This window comes from Meles meles, chromosome 16 (assembly GCF_922984935.1).
Source record: "Meles meles chromosome 16, mMelMel3.1 paternal haplotype, whole genome shotgun sequence".
Taxonomy (NCBI): domain Eukaryota; kingdom Metazoa; phylum Chordata; class Mammalia; order Carnivora; family Mustelidae; genus Meles; species Meles meles.
Genome location: NC_060081.1, coordinates 55,028,187 through 55,056,146, shown reverse-complemented (window position 1 = coordinate 55,056,146; position 27,960 = coordinate 55,028,187). Strand labels below are relative to the sequence as shown.

General features: G+C 49.0%; 1 protein-coding gene across 3 annotated transcripts; it reads right to left on the bottom strand.

The window, feature by feature from the left end:
* Positions 1 to 22: 22 nt before the first annotated feature.
* Positions 23 to 27,960, bottom strand: FKBP1A (FKBP prolyl isomerase 1A). Of its 3 annotated transcripts, none has more exons than XM_045980682.1 (5): positions 27,754 to 27,935; positions 27,602 to 27,649; positions 12,277 to 12,389; positions 9,064 to 9,228; positions 23 to 229 (listed from the first exon to the last, which is right to left on the bottom strand). In XM_045980682.1, exons 1-4 carry the CDS (start codon positions 27,788 to 27,790, stop codon positions 9,100 to 9,102), a joined length of 327 nt encoding a protein of 108 aa, XP_045836638.1. In that variant the 5' UTR covers positions 27,791 to 27,935; the 3' UTR covers positions 23 to 229; positions 9,064 to 9,099. The 3 variants fall into 3 exon arrangements, with proteins under 3 accessions (XP_045836638.1, XP_045836639.1, XP_045836637.1); XM_045980683.1 differs by lacking the exon at positions 23 to 229 and adding an exon at positions 5,920 to 7,038 and having other exon boundaries at positions 27,754 to 27,960; XM_045980681.1 differs by lacking the exon at positions 23 to 229 and adding an exon at positions 5,920 to 7,038 and having other exon boundaries at positions 9,059 to 9,228.

Below are 27,960 nucleotides of genomic sequence, written 5' to 3'. Positions count from 1 at the left end.
AGTTTATTACATCTCATAATTCTTTGGTTTTCCTGAGCTGACAGAGGTGGTTCCTCTATTCATGTCATGTTGCTGGGGCTGTGGGCACTTGTGGGCAGAATATCCAAGCGGCTCGCTCATCTTCTCTGGCAGTTGGTCCTGGCAAATGGTTGGGTCCTCAGCTGGGATTCTGGGCTGTGGGTCTCAATTCTCTTCCATGTGGCCTCTCTGTATAGCTTGGACGCAAGAGCTAGCATTCCAAGAGAAAGGGAATTCTCTTAAGGCCTGAGCTTGGAAGTCCCAAAACATTCCTTCCACTGTCTTCTACAGGTCAAAGCAGCCACAAGTAAGCCCAGAATCAAGGGGAATGGAGGAATCACTGGGGGCCATCTTTGGAGATAAGCTTTCATCATCCCCCCTTTAGTCCATTTTCCACTTTCCAGAGACATCTTTTTTTTTTTTTTTTAAAAGATTTATTTATTTGGAAGAGGGAGAATGAGAGTGTGTGCATGTGCATGTGGCAGGGGTGGGAGGGGGGAAGGGCAGAGAGAGAGAGAGAATCTCAAGCAGCCTCCCTTCAGAGCGCGGAGCCCAACACAGGGCTTGATCCCATGACCTGTGAGATTAGGACCTGAGCCAAAACCAATAGTCAGAAACCCAACCAACTGAGCCACCCAGGAGCCCCACCAGAGGCATGGTTTAAAAACAAATAGACATCACTCCTCTGCTGAAACCCACCAATGACATCATCATGCTCAGGATACCTGTCACGTTTCATGCCCTGTCTTACCTGGGTCCTGCCCGATCCTACCCATACTTCTGCTCTCCCCATATTTGGTCCTTACCATCTTCCCAGCACCCCTAACTCACCACCCTGAACTTTTTTTTTTTTCCATTTTATTTATTTTTTCAGCGTAACAGTATTCATTCTTTTTGCACAACACCCAGTGCTCCATGCAAAACGTGCCCTCCCCATTACCCACCACCTGTTCCCCCAACCTCCCACCCCTGACCCTTCAAAACCCTCAGGTTGCCCCAACCTCCCACCCCTGACCCTTCAAAACCCTCAGGTTGTTTTTCAGAGTCCATAGTCTCTTATGGTTCGCCTCCCCTCCCCAATGTCCATAGCCCTCTCCCCCTCTCCCAATCCCACCTCCCCCCAGCAACCCCCAGTTTGTTTTGTGAGATTAAGAGTCATTTATGGTTTATCTCCCTCCCAATCCCATCTTGTTTCATTTATTCTTCTCCCATCCCCCCACCCTGAACTTTTGTACTTGCTGTTCCATCAGCCTGGAACAGTATTCCTCCACGCCTCACTTGGCTACTTCATTTCATAGTTGGGAACCTAACATTATTAACTTATTCATGCTTTCGGTCTCGGCTAGAATTTCAAGTCCTTGTCAGCAGTGCCTTTCTTGGTCCTATCCTGTATTTATTCCTCACACCTAGAAAAGCATTAATCACGGGGCTGCCATACCATAAACATACCCTATAGTTAACTGAATTGATTTCCCTAAATCTTGCAGATGTACTGCCTTCAGAAATGTATGAATTTATTTTAAAATAGGCAAACTACAGTGGCAATTAGCACACGGATCCAATAGGGTACCCACTCTATATACCCACTGGCAAATATTTCCACCTTCCTAATGAAGCTGACAGCTGTCTCCTGTGTGTCGTGTGGGTCAGCTGCTACAGCAAGCCCAGCCTCTGAGAGGTCCATCATCAATCCACCCTGTGTGTGCACGGAACTCAGGGAACTCAAAGGGACTCTGATCAGACACACTCTGGGCAGAAGCATTTTTATTTTGATCCCTTTTGGTGTCAGCTGTCCCACATTAATTCACTGAATTTAATTAGAGGGTTGAATGAGAACCCTTCAACTATGGCATCTAAGTGACCACTGCAGTCCAACACTGTCAATCAAAGTGAACCCACATATATCTAGGAAGCAGGCATGCGTTACAGGGGGTATGCTTACAGACACACATCCCACATGTCAGAGATAAATCTAGGCCCAAAACAATACTAACAAAGCTTCTTTTTTCATAAACTGGCAGCAGTAGAACACTTCTGCCATCACCCTTGTTTCAGCAGGCGTTCAAAGGTGTCAGGGAGTGTATTTCATGGAGTAAAAAGGAAATGCTGTCCCACTGAAAAGCATTCTGCAAGGGTAGGATTAGTGCAGTGAGGGAGACTCATTGGTCTTCCAGTACATTTGGCCATCCTTGGTTAGCTGCAAGGGGGCAAGTGAGCATTTTGGGGACATTTCAAAAGAGGAAAGGGCGGAGGGTTTTCTGTGGCCAGCCATTTCCGGGAACAAGTGGGGATCGATGAGATGCTTGCCTGTAGTCAAACTGTCATCATGGTTATTGGGGGGGGGGGGGGAGGTTTGCTTTCCTGCAGAAAGTTTCTCATGTGATCATTCCATTTAAAATAATTATAATTTTAGGGGCACCTGGGTGGCTCAGTGGGTTAAAGCCTCTGCTTTCAGCTCGGGTCATGATCACAGAGTCCTGGGATCGAGCCCCGTGTCGGGCTCTCTGCTCAGCAGGGAGCCTGCTTCCTCTTCTCTCTGCCTGCCTCTCTGCCTACTTGTGATCTAAGTCTGTTAAATAAATAAATAAAATCTTTAAAAAAAGTAATTATAATTTTAGAGTTGAACTTTGACCCACCACCTATGGTCCCACCCCCCAAGTCTATTCAATGAATGGAAAACCTCAGATAACAGGGTAATTTGGTGTTTAAGCCTTAGCTAGCAATGGTCAGAAACATAATCAGAAGTTTTCCTGAATCCTAGGGCTGGGGATACAACCACCATGCTTCTCAAAAATAAAACAAGGAAAACAATGAAAATACAGTCAGTAGCAACATAAACCAGTTCTAGCCAGGCCCAAGGATACCCTTGCTTCTGTAACAGAACCCTGACCCCTGTCTGTTATGGAGTGCAGGGACTCTGGTCTACAGGGGAGCCTAAGCCTCTCCCCAGTACTGGAGAGAGTCCTCAATCCGTCCAAGTCAGTCAGTTCTCCATGGATCTTTTTCGCCAATGAATAGAAGGGAAAAGTGGGTGGGCGGGGGGTGGGGGGCAGGGGAGCATCTGGAAAAGAAAGTTTGAGGGTTCTTAAGGGCCCACAGAAGTGGTATTTTCTGCAGTGGGACATGGGTGGGGTTTGTTTTCCGTGTGTGGGAGAAAGGTTCATACAACTTGGCAATGTTAATTGAAAGTCAGAATCTCTTTGACCCTACAATCCCCCTTCTAGCATGTTATCCTACAGAATCAAGGCATTTAGGAAAGAAAAAAATTAACACATTCAAAGATGTATTGGTTTTTTGTTTTTGTTTTTGTTCTAATAAAACCAAAGAACTGGAACTTTGGTTTTGGAGCATCCAACAACAGGGCATCAGGAAACAGCGTGAAAGACTTTGAAACAAGTCTCCCCAACCTGCCGGCACTTAACAGAGTGCTTTTAAGCTACTTGAGCATGATGCAAATCGAGGGAAACAGATCATGCAGGTGATTCCATACATATGCAAGTTGCACCATGTAAAGTCCTAAATGTAACTGATTATCGTTCAGTAGATACTGGCCAATTCTGCCAACTATGTATCTACTAAAGCAAATTTTTCAGCATTCCTACTGGGCTAATTGTATTTTTATTTGTTCTCTGGATTCTCCTTTGAACCAATTAAAACATCTTAACTTGTTCTCTCATTGATGAACAAATATCTTTAACATACTTGTTTTGTATTTGAGTCATGATTTTACTTTCTAAAAACAAAACTTATCCTTCAGCAAGGTGGTTAAGTACATTTAGTACATTCATTTGACCTTACCTACAGCCCTCTTCAAAACAGTTATAAAGACAATACAGCTGGGTGCCTGAGTGCCACAGGTGGTTAAGTGTTGGGCTCTTCGTTTGGCTCTGGTTGTGATCCCAGAGTTGTGGGATCGAGCCCCGCATTGGGCTCTGCGTCAGTACGGAGGCTGCTAGAGATTCTCTCTCCCTCTGCCCTTCCTGCTTGTGCTCTCTAAAATAAATAAATAAACCTTAAAAAACAAACAAAAAACTTATACATTAAAACTAAAAGAGGGGCACCTGGTGACTGGGTAGGTAGAGCCTAACTCTTGATCTCATGGTTGTGAGTTCGAGCCCCATGATGGATACAAAGATTAACTAAAATTTTTTTTTTAGAAAAGATTTTCTTTATTTGAGTGACACAGAGAGAGAGAGCATGAACGAGAGGGAGAGGGAGTCTTAAGCAGGCTCCACACTAAGCATGGAGCCCAATGTGGGACTCAATCCCAGGACCCTGAGATTACGACTTAAGCTAAAATCAAGCATCAGATGCTTAACCAACTGGGCCACCCAAGTGCCCCTTCAAAATAAAATAAATAAATAAAATTTTTAAAATATAAATTAAAGAGAAACAAAGGCTCCACATTAGTTTCCTCTTGTTGCTGTAGCAAACTACTACAAAGTTCACGGCTTAAAAACGACACACATTTATCATCTTCATTCCAGAGGCTAGAAGTCCAAAATGCATCTCACTAGGCTAAAACCAAAGTGTTAGCCAGGCTGGTTTCTTCCAGAGGCCCCGTGGGAGAAGTGTTTCCTTGTGTTCTCCAGCTTTTAAGAGGTCACCACAGTTCTTGACTTCCAGTCCCTTCTTCCATCCTCAAAGCCAGCAAGCAAGGCATCTTCAGATGTTTTTAAGGAGTCTTATGATTATGCTGGACCCACCCACACAATCCATGAAATCCAATCCTGAAATCATCTCCCCATTTCAGTGTCCACCGCATAATCATATCTGCAAAGTCCCTTTCACCTTGTAATCTAGTCCCAGTCCTGCCTAACTTTAGTAAGTTTAGTGAGAACTAACAGCACCCCTGTGTTTCTGAGTGAAGGTACCACACTAGGTGCTGAATGCAAGAGCTCCTAGTACAGATCTCCTTTAAATCTAACTCAGAAGTAACAGGCAATACCAGAGTAGGAAAACAGAACGACTACTGACTTGGAGAGCGAGTGGAGACTGAGAAAGGGCAGAAAGGAATTCTCTAAGATAGTGGTCATGGTCTCTATTCTGTTGTAGGGTGCAAGAGGTATAAACAAATACTAAATTCTAACAGGTATTTAGAGGGAATTGTGATGTCTGCCATCCTAAAATGTGCTATGGAAGGATTAGGGCTAAGGTTAGGGGGGTAAATAGGTGATAAGCAGGTACAGTAACATATTTATCATAGAAGCTAGGTGGGGAGTACACAAGTGATCACTATAAAAATCTTGCATTGTTTGACCATTTTTATAAGGGAATTTTGGAAAAAATGAGTGATGACTCCGCAATATCACTCCAGTGACTTAAATGAATAAAGGGATGGGTCGTGTTTTGACAGGTGCGGGAGTACTACTGACTGTCTCATCACAAGGGAGGAGGGGATTATTACCAGCACACACAGGGTGGGGGCCAGAGAAGCTACCAGAACTAACTAGCCTGCCCACAAGACAAAGAACTTCTACACCAATGGCACCAAAGAGCACCGATTCAAAACCCCTATCTTCCCTGTGTAACCCTCCATCAGTTTGCTGCAGCACATCTCCAACCGGGTAGTAGCTCGTTTCTTGAGAGCCGGTTGCATCTCCCACTTCTTGCTGACTCCAGAGAACACAGCAGAATGCTCTACCCAGAACACGTATTTAAAAAAACATCTGATGATGGTGGGTGAGGGGCTGGCCTGATAGTTCCTCCACCAGAGAAGATGCAAACCTACCCCCTCTCACCCCGACCCCCAGAAGGGCCAACAGGGAAGGACGTTCCTGCTACAGTTCTTTTGCCAAGCCCCAATCTCCGACACGACATCCCCACTGACACAGCCCCTACCCCATCCCCTATACCAAACGGCCTGTGGGGCACCTGAAAGTAATCACGATCACACGGGGCTGAGAAAAGCCAGCATAAAGCACTTTTATTGCAATAATAAAACTTGAAACTCATACGTAGTGCGGGAAGGTGGGGGTGGGAGAGTAGGCAGCAATAATTTCTCTCACCAAATCACTACACAGGACAGCAAAGGGGTGAGAGGGGGAGGAGGAGAAGCCAGGAAACTCTGATTATCAGCAGGGGAGCCGAACATCAAAAACCAGAAGATGCTGAAGCTGTGATGACCAGCATCATTTTCTCAAGACAACACTCAAGGGTTTGTCATGATGGCTGGGCTTTCATCAGGTGTTAAGTGTCTACAAACAGCACCTTCAATTTAAACTTTCGATTAAAGTTCTTAAAATTTGGAAGTAGAGCTCGAACAGCTATGAGATTACAAAAGTCCTGAATATCCGTTAGAAAAACCACAGGATGGGGAGAGAGAAAAGAAAAAAAAAAAAGCCAGGCCACGAAGAAGGCTTCGGAGGTCCCTGCTGGCCTGGGGACAGATACCTGTAGTGTCCAACATCGCAGTGAGAACGATTTGCTTTCAAAAAGGCAGAGGGTTTAAGGGGAGGCTGGGGTGGGGAAGTGGAGGCAAATGCTCTCCCCCCCCCCCACCACTTCAGTTTTAGGTCGGGCTTTTAATACAACCCAAGGACATCTCTCAACTGGGAGAGTAATTCGGCCCTCGACAGCGCCTCAAATCTGCTATGGCTTTGCAGCGCAGCAGCAAGAATGTTTAATATATAATAGATAACAATTTCATCCAAAAAAAAATAAAATAAAATAAAGATTCTTGCATTCCCCCCCCACCCCAACACCAATTCCTATTCTAAAGTTAACCCATTACTTGTGCTGTTAATACTTGACTAATACTTAAGTGGAAACCTAGATCCAAAAGATTGAAACTGAACCTTCACCCCAAAACAAAATGAAATAAAATGAGTAACTTGAGGTTTATGGCATATAGTTTAGGTCAACACACATACGAGGAGAAAGGGAAAGAGCAAAGCCGGGTGACAGAACACATTCAGTCGGGGTCGATGTTTAGACAAAGAGTGTAGTGGAACATCAGGAAAAGCTCCGTCCGGGTTCGCGTGTGCACGTCTGAGGGCGCCATATCCCTCCGCGGCACATCTGTTGGGAACAGAAAATCTGTCAGTTCCAGCAACACGGTGCTCTGTATGCATGCTGGGGACAGGCACGGGACGTCAGCCATTCCAAGTCCGGGGAGCTGCAAGGTCTCAACCGGAACAAGCCACCTCCGTTCCAGCTGGGGAGAGCCTGCTGGGCTTGGGCTGGCTTCCCAGAGCAGCTAAGGTGCCATCTACCTTGCTGCGGAGAGCAGTGATGGCCCATTCCCCGTTATCACTGGGTCTCCCAACTTGGCTGCACACAGGAATCACTTGGGGGCTTTAAAGGCATGTCCTGCTGGGTTCCCACTCCCAGTGGTTGTGGTTAACTGGTCCCAGGTGTGGCCCGGCCATCGGCAGTCTTTGAACTGAGTCTTCCTGCGTGACTTCTGTGTGTGTGGCACTAAGTTGGTACATCCCTCAGGTTGAAGAGATTTAGAATGCGTCTGTGCTCTTTATTCATTTATTCAAACCTATAACTTTCTAGGTCTGGCCTTGGGCTTTCTCTTAAGACCTGTGCAAGAAGCTCTGAGATGTTCTTTGGTGATGTGGGGGAAGCTTTGGCTAGAGTGACTTGTAGCCCTCTCTCCCTGCCTTCCCCTCCCTTCATCCCATCAGATTTACAGAATGCCTCTACCCAAATCAGCATAATTCCAAGGCTCCCTTCAAATAGTTTTATGTCCAGACCTGACCCCAGGTCAAATAGTTTTATGTCCCTGACCTGACCCCAGGCAGCCAGTACTATGCCGCTGCCGCCACTCGGGCCTTCAGCAGTCTGTCACTCAGAGCACGTTAAGTGGCATCCATGCTCTTAAAAAAGGAGTACTTTGACCAAAACTCCGCTTTAAACGAAAACATATACACAGCTCTCAAAGAACAGGAAAGAGGGTATGGACTAAGTGTAGACCTTTGGGTAGACAGAGGCTCTGTAAAATGTCAAGAGGTCCCTCTTGGTGAGAATGACAAGTAGAGAAGCCAGGGTCGTCAAACCTGACCCAGGTATATATGGTTCAAATCAGAGAGAGAAAAAACAGCTACGAATTTAAAAAGCCCTTGTATTTAAAGAAGTCCATAGCAGCACAAGGTTAGACTATAAGAGACAGGCTGGCAGCCACTTGTCACAGCTTTCAAACAAAAGCGTTCTCACCCAGCCCCTGGTTGTGGTCCTCTGGTTCCAGGGCCAGGACGGGGGCAAACCTAGAGGTCTGGGGCCAAGTGGAAAGAAGACGGCAGCATTCATGTGTTTTATGATTCTGATACCCACGTGAAAAGTTATGAGCCATTAAGCCACTGAGTTCGGTTTCCTAGAGAGGAGGGTAAAAGGACGGAAAACAAGTCCAGGAAGGGGAAGCAGGAGAGGGGTTCTAGTCCTAGTCCGCCGCTGCCTGGAAGTGACCTCGAGTGACCTCAGGTCCCTCACCTGTTACACAGAAAGGCTGAGCAACCCCTCAAATCTCTTCTTAGGACTGAAGGCACCTCTATACTTCACAAGCACCCCCCGGCCTCACTCTTCCAGCCACAGACAGTAAGTGCGCCTATGTGCTCCAGTGTCCTGGGCATGGCCCCGAGGCAGCCGGCCTGGGTGACAGTGCCTCTTGCACACCCCCTCAGGCAGTGGCCTCGCTCTACATGGTGAGGGGGCTGCGTGCACAAGTCACAGCAGGCAGTCCTCAAAAGTCTTCCTTCTAAAGAACTAAAATGCTGCCATTATAAATTTGGCCACGTTTCCAGTTCCCAACTCAGTTTTAGTTTCTAAGTTAAATATAAAACATCCTTCATTTAAACGGCTACCATCAGCTGCCCCATCCCAGTGAGTTTTTTGGAGAGCATACACCATCCGTTTCCACAGTGTGACCAACTTTTACATTCAAGGTGTACACTAATAACTCAAACTGAAAGGCTACCCAACTGAGCAAGAATGTAGGGGGAAGAAAACCCATGGCATTTTTGGTTCTGCTACCCACCAAGCAGTGGGTGTAACATGGGAGGTACAAAGGTAGGAAAAGACCCTTCACATTCACTGCCTTACCCAAGAATGGGGAGCTCATGGAGGAGGCCATTCCTGTCATTCCAGTTTCAGAAGCTCCACGTCAAAGACGAGAGTGGCATTTGGCGGGATGATGCCTGGGTGCCCAGTAGCACCGTAGGCGTAGTCTGGGGAGATGGTCAGTTTGGCTCTCTGACCCACACTCATCTGTGAAAATAAAAAGAAAGACTCAAGCGGACACACTCCCCAACTGTCTCTGTAAGAAGCAGGGCTGCTTACTGGGGTGTCCCTTAGTCAGCGTCCCGGGACTCAGACATGCCAGTGACTGTATGGATGGTCTGGGGGCCAGGCACCTCCCAGTGCAGAACATGAAGGCTGGCCATCAAGCTACACAATCCCTGCATCTGGCTCTGCAGGGCCCAAGCCCGATGACACGCACCTTCCTGCACAGGCCTCCCTAACCTGACCCCAGGCAGCCGGTACTATGCCGGTGCCGCCACTCGGGCCTTCAGCAGTCTGTCACTCAGAGCACGTTAAGTGGCATCCATGCTCTTAAAAAAGGAGTACTTTGACCAAAACTCCGCTTTAAAAGAAAACATATACACAGAAAGTAGTATTTGGGGTAGTCTACTCTTCTGTACTTTCCATATTTTATACTTATGCTCATACAGAAAAACTTAAAAAAGACAGATTTTACAAAGTATCATGTATAGTAAGCTACCATTTGTATGAAAAAGAGGGAAACATTTATATATTTGCACCTTGCCTATATAAACAGAAAACACCTTTGGAAGGACACAATTCCAGCATTTTTCCATGGGGAGAACAGAGTACAGTGGCCAGGGTGGAGGGAAATTTTTCACTTTTAAAAATACATTTGTACTGGAGCTCCTGGGTGGCTCTGTCGGTTGGGCATCTGCTTCAGCTCAGGTCACGATCTCAGGGTCCTGGGATCATGCCCCATATGGGGCTCCCTGCTCAGCAGGGTGGAGTCTGCTTTTCCCTCTCTTCCCCACTAATGCTCTCGAGTAAATAAAATCTTTAAAAAAAATACGTTTGTGCTTTTTCATTTCCTAATCGAATATATAAATAAGTTTCCATATGTATTTTCTGAATGGTGAGCAGGCACTCTGTGTGTCTGTCCTTCCAGCACTCTCTGCTCAGCCTCCTGGTATGTGCTCCTGGCTCTCTGACCTGGCCCCAGAGACAGCGGCTAAGACGGAGCCACGGGCTGTGCTCAGAACATAATGCGACTTAGAACCTGTGCTCCCCACATCTCCTTTCAGAAACCAGGACACGCTGGACCAGAGTGGTAGAGCAGTTAAAAGCATATGGCTTAATCTAATGAAATTCAGAACAGTCATGTCCTTTTACCCAGCAATTCCACTTCCAGAATCTTCCACTAACCACCCAAATGCCCATTTCAAAGGGAGCGGTTTCACAGGCCCATCTGCACCACGGGTCAGCCACTAGAAAGAACACAGCAGCCTTAAGTGCACTAACACGGAAAGATGGCGAAGACACAGAGGGGAAAGAAGCAAGCTGCCCAAATAGCACCTGCGGCAGGACCACGCACCTGTAAACGCGTTAGAGCAAAACAACAATATCAAAAGAAAGGGAAAAGGGGCACAAGACAAACCCCCTTCTTCCTGTGCTTTTAACTCACTCAAAGAAATATCCCGTGGAGTTTTAAAGGTGATCTGTGCAGGTCTCAGACCACCCAGACTTCTCCCAAGTGACAGGCCTGGGACCGACCCCCAAGTACACTGGGTCCAGGGGTAGACTGGGCATCTCCCCAACACCCGGTCAGGCTTCGCCAAGCCTGGGATGTAAAATAGGCTGATAACACTATCTCGGTGGCCGCCAGATCTCTTGGAACACAACACAGTTATTGTTCCAGTGTCGGAAGCGCCACAGAAGATGGCTGTGGTGTGGACAATGGTTGGCATGGTCGTGGGGGATGGGCTACATACAGACCCAGAGCCAGCCAGACGCAGGCGGCGGGGACAGAGGTTTCCAAAAGGAAGTGAACCACAAAGATCCTCTCATTCTTGTACTGCCAACCCTCTACCCTGCAGGAACAGAAATCTAGACACTTAGGAGTGGGATGGCTTAAAGTTTTTCCAAGTTGAGCAGGTCACTGGGAGATAAATCGGTGATGGTTACTAGAGGAAGCAGAGCAATGTGTATTCTGGAAATGAGAAAGACCTCTTTCTCTCCACTTCGGTTACCCCTCAGTTCTCTTCGGTGGGAAGGAAACAGACTGATGGCCCCTCGCTCAGGACTGACTCTAAAGCCCCATGTCTCAGGACGCCAGAACCTGGTCGGTGCCGGGAAAAAGCCTCCTGGGCTTGATGGAAGGCTGGAACCCAACTGGAATTTGGCACCCCTGGGTCCCCTGTTGTCCACTGGGAATTCTGTTGTGCTGGCAGAACAAAACCTGGTTACACACCTGGGGAGGGAGGGCTGAGGAAACAGACGCAAGACAAACAAAATGCCTCTCTCCATGAGCATGAGCTGTCAGAAGGGGTCTGACACAGCATGGCCAGCAATTAGACAAACGCAAATTAAGACCACATCAAGGTAACATTTTCCCCTCATTGTATTGTCCTGAATCCAAAAGTTGAACAACACGCTGCTGGCGGGGCTGGGAGGAGACAAACACCCTCACAGCCCGCCCATTGGTGGCAGCTCGGGGTCATCCCTAGGGATGGCAACTGGACAGTATGTCAAAACACAGTGCACGCAGCCAGTGACCCGCTTACCCCTCCTTCTGAGAACCCGCCTGTGGCAACACGGACACAATGTAAAATTCAGTCCACATGCGACTCATCACTGCAGCACTGTTTATAATAGCAAAATACTGAAACTGACCATCAATAGGGTACTGTACCGATGAAACAAATAAAACACGCCCGCCTAAGGGCGTGTGGGAGGAGAGCATCCTCCTCTTATGTCCGGATATATAAAGTGTGAAAGATTAAATGAAAAAGCAAAGTGTAGAACACTGTGTGAGACTACAGCAAAAAAGGGGAAAAGTACGCTTTCATAAAATGCTTAAGGAAACTCTACCAAAAAAAAAAAAAAAATACCATGAGTTGCTGCAGGTGAGGGGACTGGCAAGATGGGGTGAGATGGAAGTGAAATTTTCCACTCGCACCTTTTGTTTGTTTCTGAACTGAATGAACGTCCTACCCACAAGCATCATTTCAAAGGCAGACACCAGGAAACAAAACAAAACAAACGAGAGCATACCTGGGCAACCCCTTCTTCCCAGCCTCGGATCACCTCCTGCTTGCCTAGCATAAACTTAAAGGGCTTGTTTCTGTCCCGGGAGGAATCAAATTTCTTTCCATCTTCAAGCATCCCTGTGAAAAAGGGCAGTTGTAACATGAGCAACAAGGAGTGATGACGTGAGGCGAGTCAGAAGCCAGCAGCAGAGCGCCCATCCCGGATGCTGGCGCTGAAGGGCCTAGCAGGGCTGCCGGAGGCCTGAGGAGGAAGTGCGGCGTCCAGGGAGGATTTCCTGTGTCCTCAGTGGCCCTCCACTGAGCTGGGATAGTCCCTTTACCCCGGGGCTGTGAATGTTCTGCCCGACTCCAGGCAGTAGGCTGACCACCAGAGGCGGGCAGCTGTCTGCCCTGGTGTGAGAATGGGCAAGTGTGTACGTGCCCAATGTCGATTTCCAGCACGCTCCCAGGCTAAGAACAACTGTGGGCCCTTTAGGCACACGCAGTGGCTGGCAGTCACATGCAGCCCAGAAGCAACAGGCCTTCCTCAGTTCACCCATCCTCTTTTACAGAAACGTGGGTAGTGTCAGAACTGAACTGAACGGTTCAGACATTTGGACGCCAGTTGGTGTCAGAGAATCAGGGAAGGGACAACAGAAAAGACACTGAAAGCCTCTCCGCAGGGAACGCCCAACAACTCCTGCAGAACTGTGGGCCGGGCTGCCACTCGGAGTCAGGGACTTTCCATACATGAACCTACTCAGTCCTCCCCCAGCACTGTCCCCATTTCACAGAAGGAAGTGAGGCAAAGGGAAGTGAAGCAACCTGACGAGTAGTGAAGCCAGACTATAAATCCAAAAGCCATGTTCGTCCAACTTCTCCAGCGTCCCAGGAGCCAGACAAAGCACAGGGGCAGCCTCTACCGAAAGGGGGACTTCAGAGATGGAGATGCCAGACGGTGAGTGCCACAAGAGAAACAGATTCCTGCCACTCCTCGCTGAAAAAGGACTGTCATGGTGGCTTCTCTGGAAGCCAGAGTCAGCCAGTCACAGCCATCACTAAGGTCCTGAACTGTCAAACCACCGTCCCACACTGGAAGGGGTAAGCCAGGTGTCAACATACAACTAACACAAAGCAGATTTCCCTGGAGGCGGAGGGTGGGAGCCCACGATGGTTCTAAGTATCACTCAGAAGACCCAGCAAAACACAGAATTCTGTTGTGTTCGGATGTTTTTAGAGGAGGAGGGAAATCCTAACATAAACCATAACATGAAAAACAACGTCAAACTTGCAAGTGGGATGGGGAAGCAGGGATCAACTGAGAGCTTTATCAGAGCTGCCAGAAGAGCTGAACTTTGACAAAATAGGAAATGGGCAGTGGCGGGGACGGGAACTGCTGTCCTAATAGAGCAGGAAGGCAGACAGATGTCCTGAGCAGAGTGGATGCTGACGCCGCCTGAAGTCTGGAGATGGGGGCCAAGGCCTGAGAGGTAGACAGGAGGGCGGGGATCCACCCCTGCCAAGTCAGTGCAGAGCCAGGAACTGGTGCCCCACAACTAGCAAGCTGGCGTGTACATGGAGCTCATCTCTTTACCAGAATACAATCATGGTCTGATGAAAGAAATGACAAATGGCAGCACTTGAGTAGTTTTCTATAAATGAGCAGCTAGGAGAAAAACAGGTATCCCCCCCTCCACAACTCTCACAGTAGTCCGTCCCCTACGAGCTCTACTTCATACGCTGAACCTGACCTCCTCCAACCCTGCCTTAAGGGTGAGAGTAGGCCATGAGCAGTCCGGGAATCTGAGAATCCTTTCTCTAACCAGGCAGAGAGCCTTTCCAGCCACGCACCCAAGCCTGCTTAAAACAAAAATAAGGAAACCAACTCCAAGGCTTAGTTAACCTGCCCAAGGTCAGAGTCACTGCATAGTGTGGCCTGGCTCTGGCAAAAGACAAAAACAAAAAGCACCAAATAAAACACAAAACAAAAGGCCTACCATAAAAAGAGAGTGAAGAGACAGAGAAGCAACACCCGCCACAGCTAAAACATGGTTTCTGAGACACTGGACACAGCAGTAAAGGAGAGTGATCCCTGAGGGGAAACTAACAAGGCCAGCGTGAGGACCGCCCAACTTACACCCTTGGGCGTTTCCAGGGAGAGGGACCTGGACCGAGCTAAAGGCATCTGGAGTCCAAAGGACACAAACCAGGAAGGACAGAGGTATAGAGTGAAATCCCTGGAGATTTACAGAAGGTCCCTCTTGAGTATTTAACAGAATACTAGTCAGCACATGTGTCTGAGGAAACTGCTTAAGGCCAGGAAAAGAACTATCCACAATTAGAAAAGTACCCAGCGCTTACACAGAGCTGGGATCAGTGACTGTTTCTACGAGGCAGACTGGAGAAAATCCTGGTTTATGAGGCACTGGGTAGGACACCCAGAAGATCTCATCTCAGCACTGGAGACTAATCAGCCCCAAACTGAACACTGCTCCAGACCCACCTAACAAATCATAAAAGATCCAAAGGATCAAACTGTTTCCAAGTAACTTAAGTGCTTCCAATTACAAAGCTCAAGAAGATTTATAGAAATAAAAATATCCAGCACCCCAAAATGTAAAATTCACAATGTCAAGCACCCAAAATTACCAAGCATGAAAACAGGAGGGAAAACATGACCCAAAATAAGGAGACTAAACAATCAACTGAAACCACCCTGAAACTGCCAGAGAGGGAAGGACAGAAAGAGTCAGACCAAACTTCCAGACATGACAACTACATTGGTCTGCAACAACTGGATACCCACAGGCCAAAAGTATAACTTTGGGCCTGCACTTCACATCATAATCAAATACCAACCCAAAATGGGTAAAAGACCTAAACATAAACATAAACCTATAAAACTTCTAGAAGAAAACACAGGGAAATAATGTCTATGACTGTGGGTGAGGCAAAGATTTCTCCGATATGAGGCCAGAAAGCACAATCCATAAAAGGATCAACTGAACTTCATTAAAGCTAACAACTTCAGCACTTTGAAAGATACTTTTAAGAGAATGAAAACTCAAGCCATAAACTGGGAGAAAATCTTTGCAAAAGCACCTATCTGATAAAGAATTTGTGTCCAGAATATAGGAAGAGCTTGCAAAACTCAACAACAAGGAAACAAACAGCTCAATTTAAAAAGGGCAAGAGAGGGGCGCTTGGGTGGCTCAGTGGGTTAAAGCTTCTGCCTTTGGCTCAGGTCATGATCCCCGGGTCCTGGAATCGAGCCCCACATCAGGCTCTCTGCTCAGCAGGGAACCTGCTTCCTCCTCTCTCTGCCTGCCTCTCTGCCTACTTGTGATCTTTGTCTATCAAATAAATAAATAAAATCTTAAAGGGGCAAGAGATGTGAACAGATAGTTCACTGAAAAAAATAGCTAAGTGGCAAGTAAGCACATGAGGAGAAGATGCTCGACATGACTAGTCATGATAAAAACATGTATGAAACCACTAGGCGGTATGACTACTTACTAGAATGAATACAACTGAAAAGACCGAGCACATCACGCTCTGTGAGGGTGTGGAGGAACTAGAGTTCTGACACGCTGCCGATGGGACTATAAAATGGAACGGCCACTCTGGGAAACAGGTTGGCCACCTAAGTTAAACAAATACCTTCCATATGACCTGACCGTTCCATTTATCCTGGATAAAGACCCAGGAGAAATGACAGCCATACAAAGACTTACATAGAGACGTCCACAGCAAACTCACTTGGAATAGCCGGAACTGGACCAACCCAAACATGTGCCAACTGGTGAACGTATAAACAAGTACATCCACACAACAGGAAACTATTCAGCAGTGAGAAAGAACGAACTACTGATAACACAGAACGACATAGGAATCTCAAAATAATTATGCTGAGCAGAAGCAGCCAGACATGGGTCTATACACTGTACAATTCCACGTAAATAAGCTTTTAGAAAACACAAACTCTGCTGAGAGAAAAGCCAGCCAAGGGTTGCAGAGGATGGAAAGAGGAGGTTTCAAAGAATGGCAAAGAGATATATCAAAACTCAGGAAATTGTACCATTAAATATAAGCAGGCTACTGGATGTCAATTATGCCTCTACAAAACTGGTTTGTTTTTTTTAAGGGAAAAAAAGTAAAAAAGTGAGAGTCACTAAAATCTTACACGTGTTTACCTCCTGCAGCCAGCCCGGCAGCGGGTGGTGAGGTGCTTCCTCTGTAAAGCAAGGGAGCAAGCGAAGCAGGTGGCCCGTCAAGTCTCAGCCGCTGCTCCCACTTCAATTCCAGACATCTGTGGGCCAGGACCTGGAGCCCTTGAACAGCAAAACCACCTGCCAAGCTAGTGCCATCATTTCCTCGAGAAAGCACGCTCTGATGAGAGAAGGCAACTGAGGTTACAGCTCAGACACGACAGCTGACACTCCGAGCTCTGGAGGCCACTCTTAGCAAAACCCATCACCAGCGTGGCCCTCTGTCGGCGGCACTGACGGATTTCATTTCTGACTACACGCAAACCTAGGCCTCACGACCCACCGACTGCCTGGGACCGCTCTGTATTCTCCATTTTGAAAATGACTTTTTTGTCTCTCCCGACTGAACACAGCTTGAGGCAAGAGAGCGGGCCTCAGAGTCCTGCGCCCCTGCCGCAGTCAGCTCAACCCCGGCCCCCACCGTGCTGGCAGCACTCGTGCCCACTTTGAGATGGGCTTTGCCTGCACGACTTGTAAGAACCAGCAGAACAGCACGAGGCTTCCATATTTAGACCTCTTCCCGTGTGGTAGGAAGAATCGGAGGGGTAATCCCAGGGTGACAGTTTTCACTTTCAGCACCTTTAAATGACTCATCAGTGAGAAAAAAAATGTGAAAACTTGAGGGCCTCTAGCTAAAAGCACAAGGACCATAAGCTTTGGTTGCACGAGGGACTGTGAAGCAGCCTCTGGCGGCCAGACCATGGATGTCACCTTCCTCTGAGTTGCCTCCCCAACGATTCAGCTGTTCTTCTGGGGAAGAACCAGACTCCAATCCTCGGAGAGGGAGCAAAAAAAAAAAGATGTGGAGAAGAATCTCAAGTTCGCCTCCCCCACAGTAGCCTGCTCCTTCCTGCTCGCTCAGAAGGAACCAGCAAAGGCAGACCTGGCCAGTGGCTGCTGAGCAAAGCGCCCGTGGCCTATGCTCCTGGTACTTGGTCCAAGTCACAGAAGTAGTGGTGAAGACTCAAAGGCAGGTTCTGGAGATTGAAGAGGACCACGGGGTTGATTTCACTAAGAATGCAACAGTGCATCATGGAAGGCAGAGAGCCCCGTTTCCTCTCCAGGGTAGGGAGGGCGACTGCAGAAGGACCTGCTGTGAGGGTGAGGGCTTCACACCTGCACCCGCAGGCACCTCCAGTTTATGACTCCTGCTGTGGTTTTCATTTGCTGATGGAATCTCTGCAGGTGGTTTTCACAAGCAGCATTTTACAGGGTTCAAGCTACTGAGAGTCTTAAAGACAAAAAGCCCAAACTATGACAACAACAAAACAGAACATCCCACACTCTAAACTTGCCAAAGCTTTTGCTATTTACAGCTGAAAGGAGGAGAAAGGACTTCTGCTTTCCACTCAACAGGTATTTTCATTAAGTACAAAAGTACAATGGTTGAATGGAGGAGGGGGAACCAAAGTGAAAGTCCCCAATCTTTCTGAAGATTTACACTTGAAGCCACTTGGAACACTCCCAAACGGATGTGCTGACCCAGGTGCAAATGGGCATAGTGACCCAGGCCAGGCTGTTTCCCTTCCTCCTCATTATATACAGAAGCTCCCTCAACTTTTCACCCAACTGCCTCGCCTAAGATTCCTACAAACCACAGCATGCACAGCTCCAGCCCAGCAAAGGAGCCTTCAGTCCTTTCTCCAGTCCCCCCGATTCTTCTTGCCCGCGTGCATTTTATCCCTACCAAGGGCTGGTCAGTTATGTTTACTCTCAGACTCATTTATGTCAGTTATACTTACTGAGTACAGACACAGAAATAGTATGCAAAGGAATGAAGTAGGAGTGTAAACAGAAAAGAGTGGTCCTAGCTGGCCCTTTGGAAAGACTCAACAAAGGCAAGTCACAAAAAATACTGCTAACGAATAAATGTGTGTCAATGAGACTAATGTATGTTTGAAGAAAGAAATCTTTTTGGGGGCACCCGGGTGGCTCAGCTGGTTGAGCGTCTGACTCGATTTCAGCTCAGGTCATGGTCTTAGAGTCTTGGAACTGAGCCCCATGCTGGGCTTCTCGCTCAGCAGGGTATCTACTTGAGGATTTTTCTCTCTCCCTCTGCCCCACCCTCCGCTGTCTCTAAAATAAATAAATAAATAAGTAAATCTTTAAAAAAAAATCCAAAATGGTTTGGCACTGATATGACCTCATAATAGTCCTTACTTTAAAAGACTATAAAATTAGACTTTTGCAAACTCTGATGGAAAATTCTATGAGAAGAGCCATCCTACAAGACATGGCCTTTAGCAAATGATTCATGTTTGGATTTGAAATAAAATGAAATAAAATGTTTAGAGAAGCCATGTCACTTTTATGATCAGCTATCCATTTGTCCCCGTCATGATGACCTGAAAAGAGATTTTTCCACCCTGCGGGAGCTATATCCAAAGCTTATGTCTATGCTCCATTTCCAGGCCTCTGTGGTTGCATTCCCTGGGCAACCTTCCTGAATTGGGAGTTCTGAGAAACCCATTTACGTGGTATGATCAGGGGTCAAGTGCCTACCCAAAGAGGGAGCCAGCTTCTTCCTCCCCATCACACAAACCGAGTGCAAGAACATAACCCACCTCTTATCTGGAAATGCTCCTAACCTTTTGCTAAATCTTTTTCGATTCAGTGACCAAAAGTGTATTTTCAAAGGATGTCCTATGAGCGTAGGAACGCATGGGATCCCAGAACACAAACCAGAATGCATGACCTTGTGGGCATGCCTTGTCACTTCCCACTTTATCACAATACAAATAAAAGGACAGCCACATTATATGTCATGGGGCTGGGGCGGGGCGGGGGGAGACGCAGAGAGGAAAACAATACTTAATCGTGGCTATTTGGTAATGGTAGAAATATGCATGATCTTTAGCTTTTCTTTTTTCCTGTTTTCCAGAAAATGCAGAGGCGGGAAGCCATCGGGTATAATGGGTAAAAGCATGAGTTCTGGGGCTTGGCTCCAGATGATTATAGTAATCCCCTCCCTGGTGGTCCTGCTTCTGCCCTCTTTCTCTTACAGTTTAAACTTGGCACAGCAGCTAGAAGGACATTCTTCTAAAATACAAGTCGGACCCTATTACTCCCCTCTGCTCCAGACCCTCCCATGACTCCCCATCTTACTCAGAATAGAATCCAAAGTCCTAAAAATGGCCTAGAAGCCCTGGAGAGGCTGCCACCCCACACTGGCATGCCGCTGACTTCATCTCTGATTACTCTCACACTTTCCACTCCAAGAACCTGGTTTCCTTCTGTTCTCTAGAGACACCGGTAGAGTTACTCCCACCACAGGGCCTTTGTCCCTGTTGGTCCCTCTGCCTAAAATGCTCTTACGGGAGAGCCACATGGATTACTCCCTTACCTCCTTCATGTCTTATCTCAAGTATTAGTTTCTCATTGAGGTCCATCTAAAATCTCAGCCTTCTGCCCCCCTCCTTTGCACTTACTAGCTAATGTACAATATATTTTTGCTTATTAATCTATCTGTTATCTGTCTTTCCAACTACAGTGTAAGATCTGTGAGGACAGGGACTGTGTTATATCTTCTTCATTCCTACACTCTTGGTGCTCAGAACAGTGCCTTGCACAAGATGGTCAATAAGGACTTGAAGAAAAACCAAAGGTACCCCTTCCCCCTCCAGGCCTTTGCACACACTTAGCCAGCTCTTTCCTCCCCAGCCTGAGGCATACACGTCCAAGACCAGGTGGCACTTCTACCCCAGGTGTGGGCTGCTCAAGGCACCTGTCTTGTAAAAGCAGGCACAGGGGAAGGCACTCCCTTAAGGTAAGCACCTCAAGGGCAAGGCCAAGGCTTTCTCCAGTTCCTAACACATCTGTTGAATGACTGAGGGAAGGGCTTAGTGTGCTGGCCTGTGTGTAGTAGGTGTGAGAGGAAGTAGTCGTAACTTTGTAAATCCACAGTGATGGGGGCAAAGTCCAAAACATAAATATTCTCATTCTTATTCTAACTTAAAACGAAACAGAAATATTATACCAAATACAACATGAATGTGGGCTTTGTTCACCTCTGCTAGAGTCCTGAGTGACTCCATGCCAGGCACTGATGTGGGGGTGCAGAGATCCTGGAGACTACCACCAGTGTGGGTCTGGTCTCCTGAGGCCTGCCGCCTGCTGGGGAAAGAGTGGAGGCAACCAGTCGTCCACCGCCTGACTACAAGGAAGGCCACAAAGGAAAGGGACGAGCACTCTGCTGGAGAATCAGAGGCGTGCGCTGTGAGCATGTCTGAAGAATCACTTTAGTCAAGGGTCAGTCAGGGGACACTCAATGAGGGGGCGCCCTGGATGCCGTGAGAGAGAAGAGCCTGTCTGTGGCAGGGAGTGGCGGCCTTGTGGGAGCTGCTCTGCACAGGGCCAGAGAGCTCCCTCCTGGGAGGGAAAGAGTAAAGGCCGTAAGAGCAGAGCCGGCAGCACCCAGGAGTGGATTATCCCCCACCCCTTCCTCCTCCTCATCAGCTTTGCACTGCTAGAATTTACCTGGACAAAGTTAAAGGGAGCTGGGGAAGGAATACAAGGACTCAGTGGAGTTGCTTCAGTAGGTAAAAGAACAGGAGAGGAAAAAAGAAATAAAACACAAACATCACCATGAGCACCAAAGGGAGAACTGGATAGTACACGCCTAAGTTATCCAAAATACCCCTGGACTTTTCCAGGGGAACAGCAGGTGACAATACTATTTTTGGAGAAAATCCCAAGGCAGACAAGCGATCCCTAGTTTACAGCTACAATGAACCCATCAGCACTTCATAAAATCAGTTTGTTTTTAAGTAGGTCTCCACAGCCAACATGGGGCTTAACCACTAAACCAACATGAAGAGTCGTATTCTCTACTGCCAGGCGTCCCACAAAATCAGTTTTTAACCACCAAAAACATCCAAGTCAAAAAGCCTCTGGATGAATGGGTAAATTTTATGGTATATAAATTATATCCAATAAAGCTGTTAAGAAAAAAAAAAAAAGTCCATGAGACCCACTGAAAGGAACCAGAGCTCTCTGGAGAGACCACTGAGGCCAGGACCACAGTAGGGGAACCAAGGAACTGATTAAGGAATAAGGGAGCCTATCAAAAAGGTACCGGAGGCAGCCCAAAGGGGCTCCTACTGGCCAAATCTGGGACAATGTGAGTATCAGAAAGAATAAGCAGTATCAGTTATTTTAAGCCCTGAGGGAATTTATGAGTCCCCAACATACTAACAACAAAAACCAAACAAGTTGATGGGGGCGGGGAGAGCCATTTGTCACCACTGGGGAAGATGACAAAACAGATTTCTCACTTTAACATTTGATAATTGAAGGAAAAGAATTAAGCTTTTCCCTATTTTATAGAACAGCAGCTGATAAATGTAGAGGGTATAAAGGAATTTTAAAACTGCCGGTCTGTAAATGCCAATGAAACAGTGTCTTCCGGCAAGAATGACCAGCAGTGTCAATGCCAGAGGTGGGAGGTAGATGAGGACCAGGCACAGGCAGAAGGCCCAAGAACCCCAGAAATGGCCGGCTTCCTACAAAGGGGACAAGGTGCCTTTACAGAAAAGATCCAAACAGGGGTGTTCACCACGGTGTGCCGGGCATCACGTGTGAAGCATGGAAGCCGTCCCCAGGCATGGGAGGGAGTCCCACAACACAGGGAGCAAACCAGGGGACAGATCAGGGGACAGACGGGCATTCAGATGGTAACAAGCCCGCTCTCTCTGAACACCCAGGGTCATTAAGAAAGAAAACCCGGGTGAGGACTCTTCTAGATTGATACCAGACACAATATCCAACTGCAATGAGTAAACCTTGAAAGAATTCTGGCTACAAAAAAATAAACACTTTAACGACATCTGGGGTGGTTTCAAGATGAATTTGGCTTTAGCTACTATTAAATCATTTCAAGTTTTCTTAGATGGACCAGTAGGAGGGTAAGGAGGATATTCTCCTTCTCAGAGCACGCTCGAGTGTTCAGAGGTACGCATCAGGCCATCCGCAGCTGGACTGATTTATGAACAACCCAGAGACTGTGTGCACACATGTGTCCTCTCTGTGAGAAGACAGAAATGCCAAACAGGATGAAACGCCATACATCATAGATGCCAGGTCATGGGTACAGGGGTATTGATTTTGATTTTTCTCTACGTCTGAAAACTTCACAAGTAAGAGTCACACATACACACAAGCATGCTACGGGGCCTTCAGTTCACTCAAGTGAGCCTTCTGCTCTCATCTGTGCAAGCAGAGAACAGGACACCTGCATGACTGCGTATGCTGCTAATCACAATCCCAGAGGAGAGAAAAGAATGCTTCCACAGCAAATCTATTTCCAAAACGTTAGAACCCCATTTTGTTCAGGAAACTTGAGGAGAAAAGAATGGACGCCATCGGACGGCGGCGATGCCAGAGGGGGACCCAGTGTAAAGCACAGACTTGCTCAGCTGCTGTGCTGTACACCTGAAACCAATGAAATGCACGTCAGCGATGCTTCAACTAAAAAAAAAAGGAGTGGCACCTCGACTTACACAGCCAGGCTCTCTCGTGCCCACCAAGAAACAAGGAAAGGGAAACGAACACTAACCATCTCCCTCGGTAGGTACAATTAGCATATCGGCTGCAACTTTCTTAGCCAGTATGTTCTATTCTGTAGGTAACATGCAGGCCTGTTTGAACATGAACCCTCACTCAGACGTGTCTCTTATCAGTGCCTATTTCCCTACGTGTGAAGGAAAGGAGGCTGGGGCTTGGCCCCAACCGTCCTGGGTCAGCCTGGGCCACTCCAGGAGCTGAGTGCTGACACCTCTCTCCCACTCTAGCCATCCCAGGTGATGCTGGCTGGCCGAAGGACAGGCCGGGACACATCACCCCGTGCCCGAGGCACGAGCAGCCCCGTGACCGTACTCGCCCCCAGAAGGCGGTTACTTCCATGTGTGGGAGGCACATGGAAACTGAGACAAGTGCAACAACAATTTGCCTAAGCTCTCCTGATATGTTACATGGCAGAGGCAAGATCTGAAACCCAGCAAAGAACCTCACATCCCCTTTGGGGTTCACTGTCCACCTAACACCACCTTTTCCCTCCTGGCCAGGCTGGCACACCGCACACCAGGATACAACCAGAACCCTGTTTCTCACCCTGCCCTCAAAAGTTCCACGATCACACAGCAGCCAGAAGGGACTAGGCCTGTGAAAACCCCAGTCAGCTCAGACCCTCTAACAGCTGCCGCCTCACTCAGAGAGAAAGCCGATGCTCTTCTAGCAACCTGCAAGGCCCCACCATCACCTCATTCTCCCACCGCTTTCCTCTCCCACCATACAATCCAGCCACACTGGTCTCCTTGCTGTTCCCCAAGCACAGCAAGCATGCCCCAGCCTCAGGCCCTCCGTCTAGAAGACTCTTCCCCTGGGCAGCACACTGCTAGTTCCCCAACGCCTTTTGGGTAAATATTAAAATGCCACTTTGTCAGAGGCCTTTGCCAACCACCCTCACAAAAGCAGCACCCCCTCCGCAGGACTACACTCTGCTTTCACCTCTCCCCAGGGCTTCTCGCCACCTGACACACCTGCAAGCCAGCAGCCTCGTCACCCCAGGGAAGCCCCCCAGATCTAGCCTTTGCCTCTGTAGTTCGCTGGCCATGGCCCCCGTGCCTGGTTCGCTGCTGCTGCTCCATAAACACCTGCTGCGGGAAGGAAAAGGAACAGGACAGCCAGTCTGACTGAAGACACCGTGGCGTGGGGGTGGGACCAGACCCGCCTGAGGAGCCTCTGCTGGGCATGAGCCTCCTCCCAACACGATCAGCCAAGAAATGCGCAGCAGCGGGGTGCGTGGAATAAAGCCGAGAGGGGAGGGGACAGAGAGGTGAAAGAAATGCAAGGGGTTGGAGACGGGGCTGCAGAAGAATGGCCCCCTCAGCTGCCCTCCAAGGGGACCCTCTGAGGAGGTGAGGCTGAGGGGCCCCTGGGTTTTTCTCATTTAGAAGCCAGGCTACTGACAACTTAAACCCAATCCCAAGGGCGAAATGTCAACTATCTTTTAAGAGGATAAAAAAAGAATTCCTTCAATCCACTTGAGGTTGCTCTGACAATGGCAGGCATGTGGCCCACTGACAGGAGCAAAAGGGACATAAGCCTAGCTGTGTGTCGGGACAAGCTTGACAGTAACAATGACGGAGCTACCGGAGGCCAGGAAGGAGCTGTGGGAATCCACTTGATCCTCAAGGCACATACTTGGCAGGCTGTCCCTCTACCTCCTTCCTCCTACCTCAGTGCCTGTCATGCTACTAGGAGGTCCTTGGCTGGGGACAGCAAGTTTTCGCTTTCCCTTCTGGCACCGCAGAGAGGTGAAGCAGGCCTTTCTCTGAGGCCATGTGCGTGCTGTGCTCTGCTAGAGGCCAGAGAAGGCACCAGAGGGAGCCCTGAGAGTGGCCTCAAGGCTATGACCAGCAGCCACCAGCAGCACTTAAAAGGTCCATTTGGTGAGAGTCGGCCTGTGCTATGCCCACCTCCGGCGGCTGAGAGGGGGCTTTGGCTACCTTACTTCCACTACTGTTTCTTTGCACCTGCCCCCGGAATCAGCAGCAGTGGACTGCAGGCCAGAGCAGGCCGGATCAACAGTGTCTGACCCAAACCTGGGTCAGTCAGATTCTCCCTCCTAGGAATTGTAATCACTGGAGTCACAGCCAAGCAATGTGAGAAACCGGGCATGGGGGTGGAAGGGCACGCAGGGGACTTCCAACATCCACCACTTGGGAAAAGGCAGAGAGAAAGAAGTCTGACAAGGGAATACTGACACAGCCAGGCAGAGAAAAACAGGGATGAAAACTAGGAGTGTTACGAGAATGTCTTCTTATTCTTGAGGCCCAGTGGGCTTCTGGCTATTGAAGACCCTCAAGTCCTTCTGGTGCTCCCCCACCCCCATCATGTTGCCCCAAGATGAATTGTTCCCACAGGCTTGAAAGCCTTTGCTGCTACAGATGAAATCTCAAAGCGCCTACCCATTCCTCTCACGCCCCCACAGGTCTCAAACAGGTTCTTCCTGGGAGGTTGGTGGCAAAGACCCGCAGGAACAAAGCCGCCTGCCCAAGAACAGCCTATTCTGTGAGCAAGAGGCAGAGCTGGCTTCTCACTGAGGCGCCTTTGTAGAGCTTATCAAAAATGAAATGAAAAAGAAAGCTTTTGTCCCAATGCATGCCAGGGTCCTGCTGCTGTTCTGGGAGCGTGTGGGTGGGTGCCACCCTCAAGGAAAACACAGACTTGAAGAGGCACTGGGAGCCCTGATGGTGTTCTGGGTCCCACGACCATCTGTTCTCTTAGGAAAGGCTCCAGACATGCTGTGTGGGGACTTTTCACCAAAAAGCACAGTGAAACATGGTTCAGGCTACGGATCCAATCCTGCCGTCAGCACCAGAAGATGGGCAAGCCAAGGATGAGGGGCACAGACTCGGGAGTGAGAAAGATATAACCAATTATCCTCATGTGGCTACTTATCAAATGGGGGTGGGAAAAGTCACCTCCTCACCCGTGTCCCAGTGTCTGCCCCGAGTGGCTGTGGGAACTAAGAACTGCCCACTCACCCCAGCACTGTAAAAGGCAAGGCTTACTCTTTTCATCCCACTGATCAAAAGCAACCAAACTGACAAGCTTTCCTCCATTAGAGCTCCTAGGCTCAGGTGCTGACCATGGCCTACAAAGCGAGCTATTTAAAATGTCAAAAGCACTTTCCAGTTTCATATCACAGGCATGAGAAAGTTCCCTAAGAAGATGGGTTTCAATACTTCCTCCTTGGGTAGCCTTTTAAAAGGTTCTAGTCCTTAACTCCCTCTACCCCCTGCCCCCATTTCTGCACCTGGAGAAGAGCCAGAGAAATAATACAGCCAAATAAGTAAAAGGGCATGGGAAGGGAGATGTTAGGTGCCATTCCTTTCCTTCCCTATGAAAGTCATTTCCCTTAACAGAGGGCTCCCCCCATAATCTGGGAGAGAAGGGTAGGAGCTTATCTCTCAGCAGCTTGGTCCTAACTGCTCACAGCCTACTACCCAGGAGGAGGAGGAGGAGGAGAAAGAGGAAAAGGGAGGGAAGGAGAAGAAACAGAGGAAGGGGGAGGAGGAACATAGGAAAGGGTGGGAAGGGGGAGAAAGGGGAAGGAGGAGGGGGAGGGAAGGTTATTCATATCAACAACTGTGGCTACACCAACGCCCTCCCACCCCTCCGCCACCTCCAGCGCACAGCCACGGAGTCTGGAGTCTCCGCCTGCTCAGCCTCCACCTCCCTCCCCTTCCCAATACAACCCAGGAGGACCTTGTAAGGGCATGGAGTAAAAGATGGTCTCAAGGCATCCACTCTTTTAAGTCTGAATTCCGGCAAAGTCTAATTCTGGCTGAAGGTCTACAGGCTCCTTTGGCTTACATTACTGTTTGTTACTCTAACTGAGCCTCAGTTTCTTTCTCTTTAAAATGGGCGGGAGAAAGCCTAGTTGTGGGCAGGGGAGGCTAAATTACACGTTCAGTCAGCCTGGGCCGTCAGTGCCACTGAGGCTGGGATTTCTAAGTGGCTCAAAAGTCAGAAGAGGAAGAAGACCGTGCGGTTCTAGCTCCTCCAAGGCCAGGCTGAGCCAAAGCAGCGCCTTAGGAACCCCGGCGTTTCTCCAGCCGCGGCGTAGGGACGAATCCCGACTTCGGAAGAAGCAGCTCTCGGAAGAGTGGAAATTACCTCGCCCTTCTTATCTTATCCAAGGGAGGGCCGGAAGGGGAGGCAGGGTGTCACCCGGGACACAGAATTGGTACAAATCCTTTCTCATGGCCCCTCGCCAGGGCGCTGCCCGTTCCGGAGCATGTGACCTTGCGCCAGCAACTTCACCTCCCCAAAGCCTCAGTTTCCCCATCTGTGCAGTGGGCACAGGATTGCTCTGGAAGCGCGAAAGCGCCGGCTCAGACCGTCCCGCGTGCGGCAGGCCAGAGGTCGTCCCCTCGGGGGCGCTGCCACCGCCCAGGCCTCCGCCTTGGGCCACGCGGGCCCCGCCGCCGCCACCACGCCCCGGGCCTTTGCCCCCAAGGCCGCTGTGGCCAGACGCCCGGAGCCGAGACCTCCCACCCCGCGAGCCCGCCGACTCACCCGTGTAGTGCACCACGCAGGTCTGGCCGCGCTTCGGGAAGGTGCGCCCTGAGGAGACAGACAGGACAAACAGACAGACAGACAGACGGGAGCGGTGAGCGGATGCGCGCGGCGGCGGGGGCACTCCGAGCCCGCCGAGCGCGCCTACTCACCGTCTCCGGGTGAGATGGTCTCCACCTGCACTCCCATGGCGGCTGCGGCGGAGACGGAGGCGGCGGTGGCGGCAGCGGGGGACGCTGGGCGCGCGGGCGGGCGGGCTGCACGGCGGGCGGCGTGGACCCTCAGCGGACCTGGCGGCGCTTCCCCGACTCTGCCTCGGCCCTCCGCGCCTCGCCTGCGCACGCGCGCGCCCCCGCACG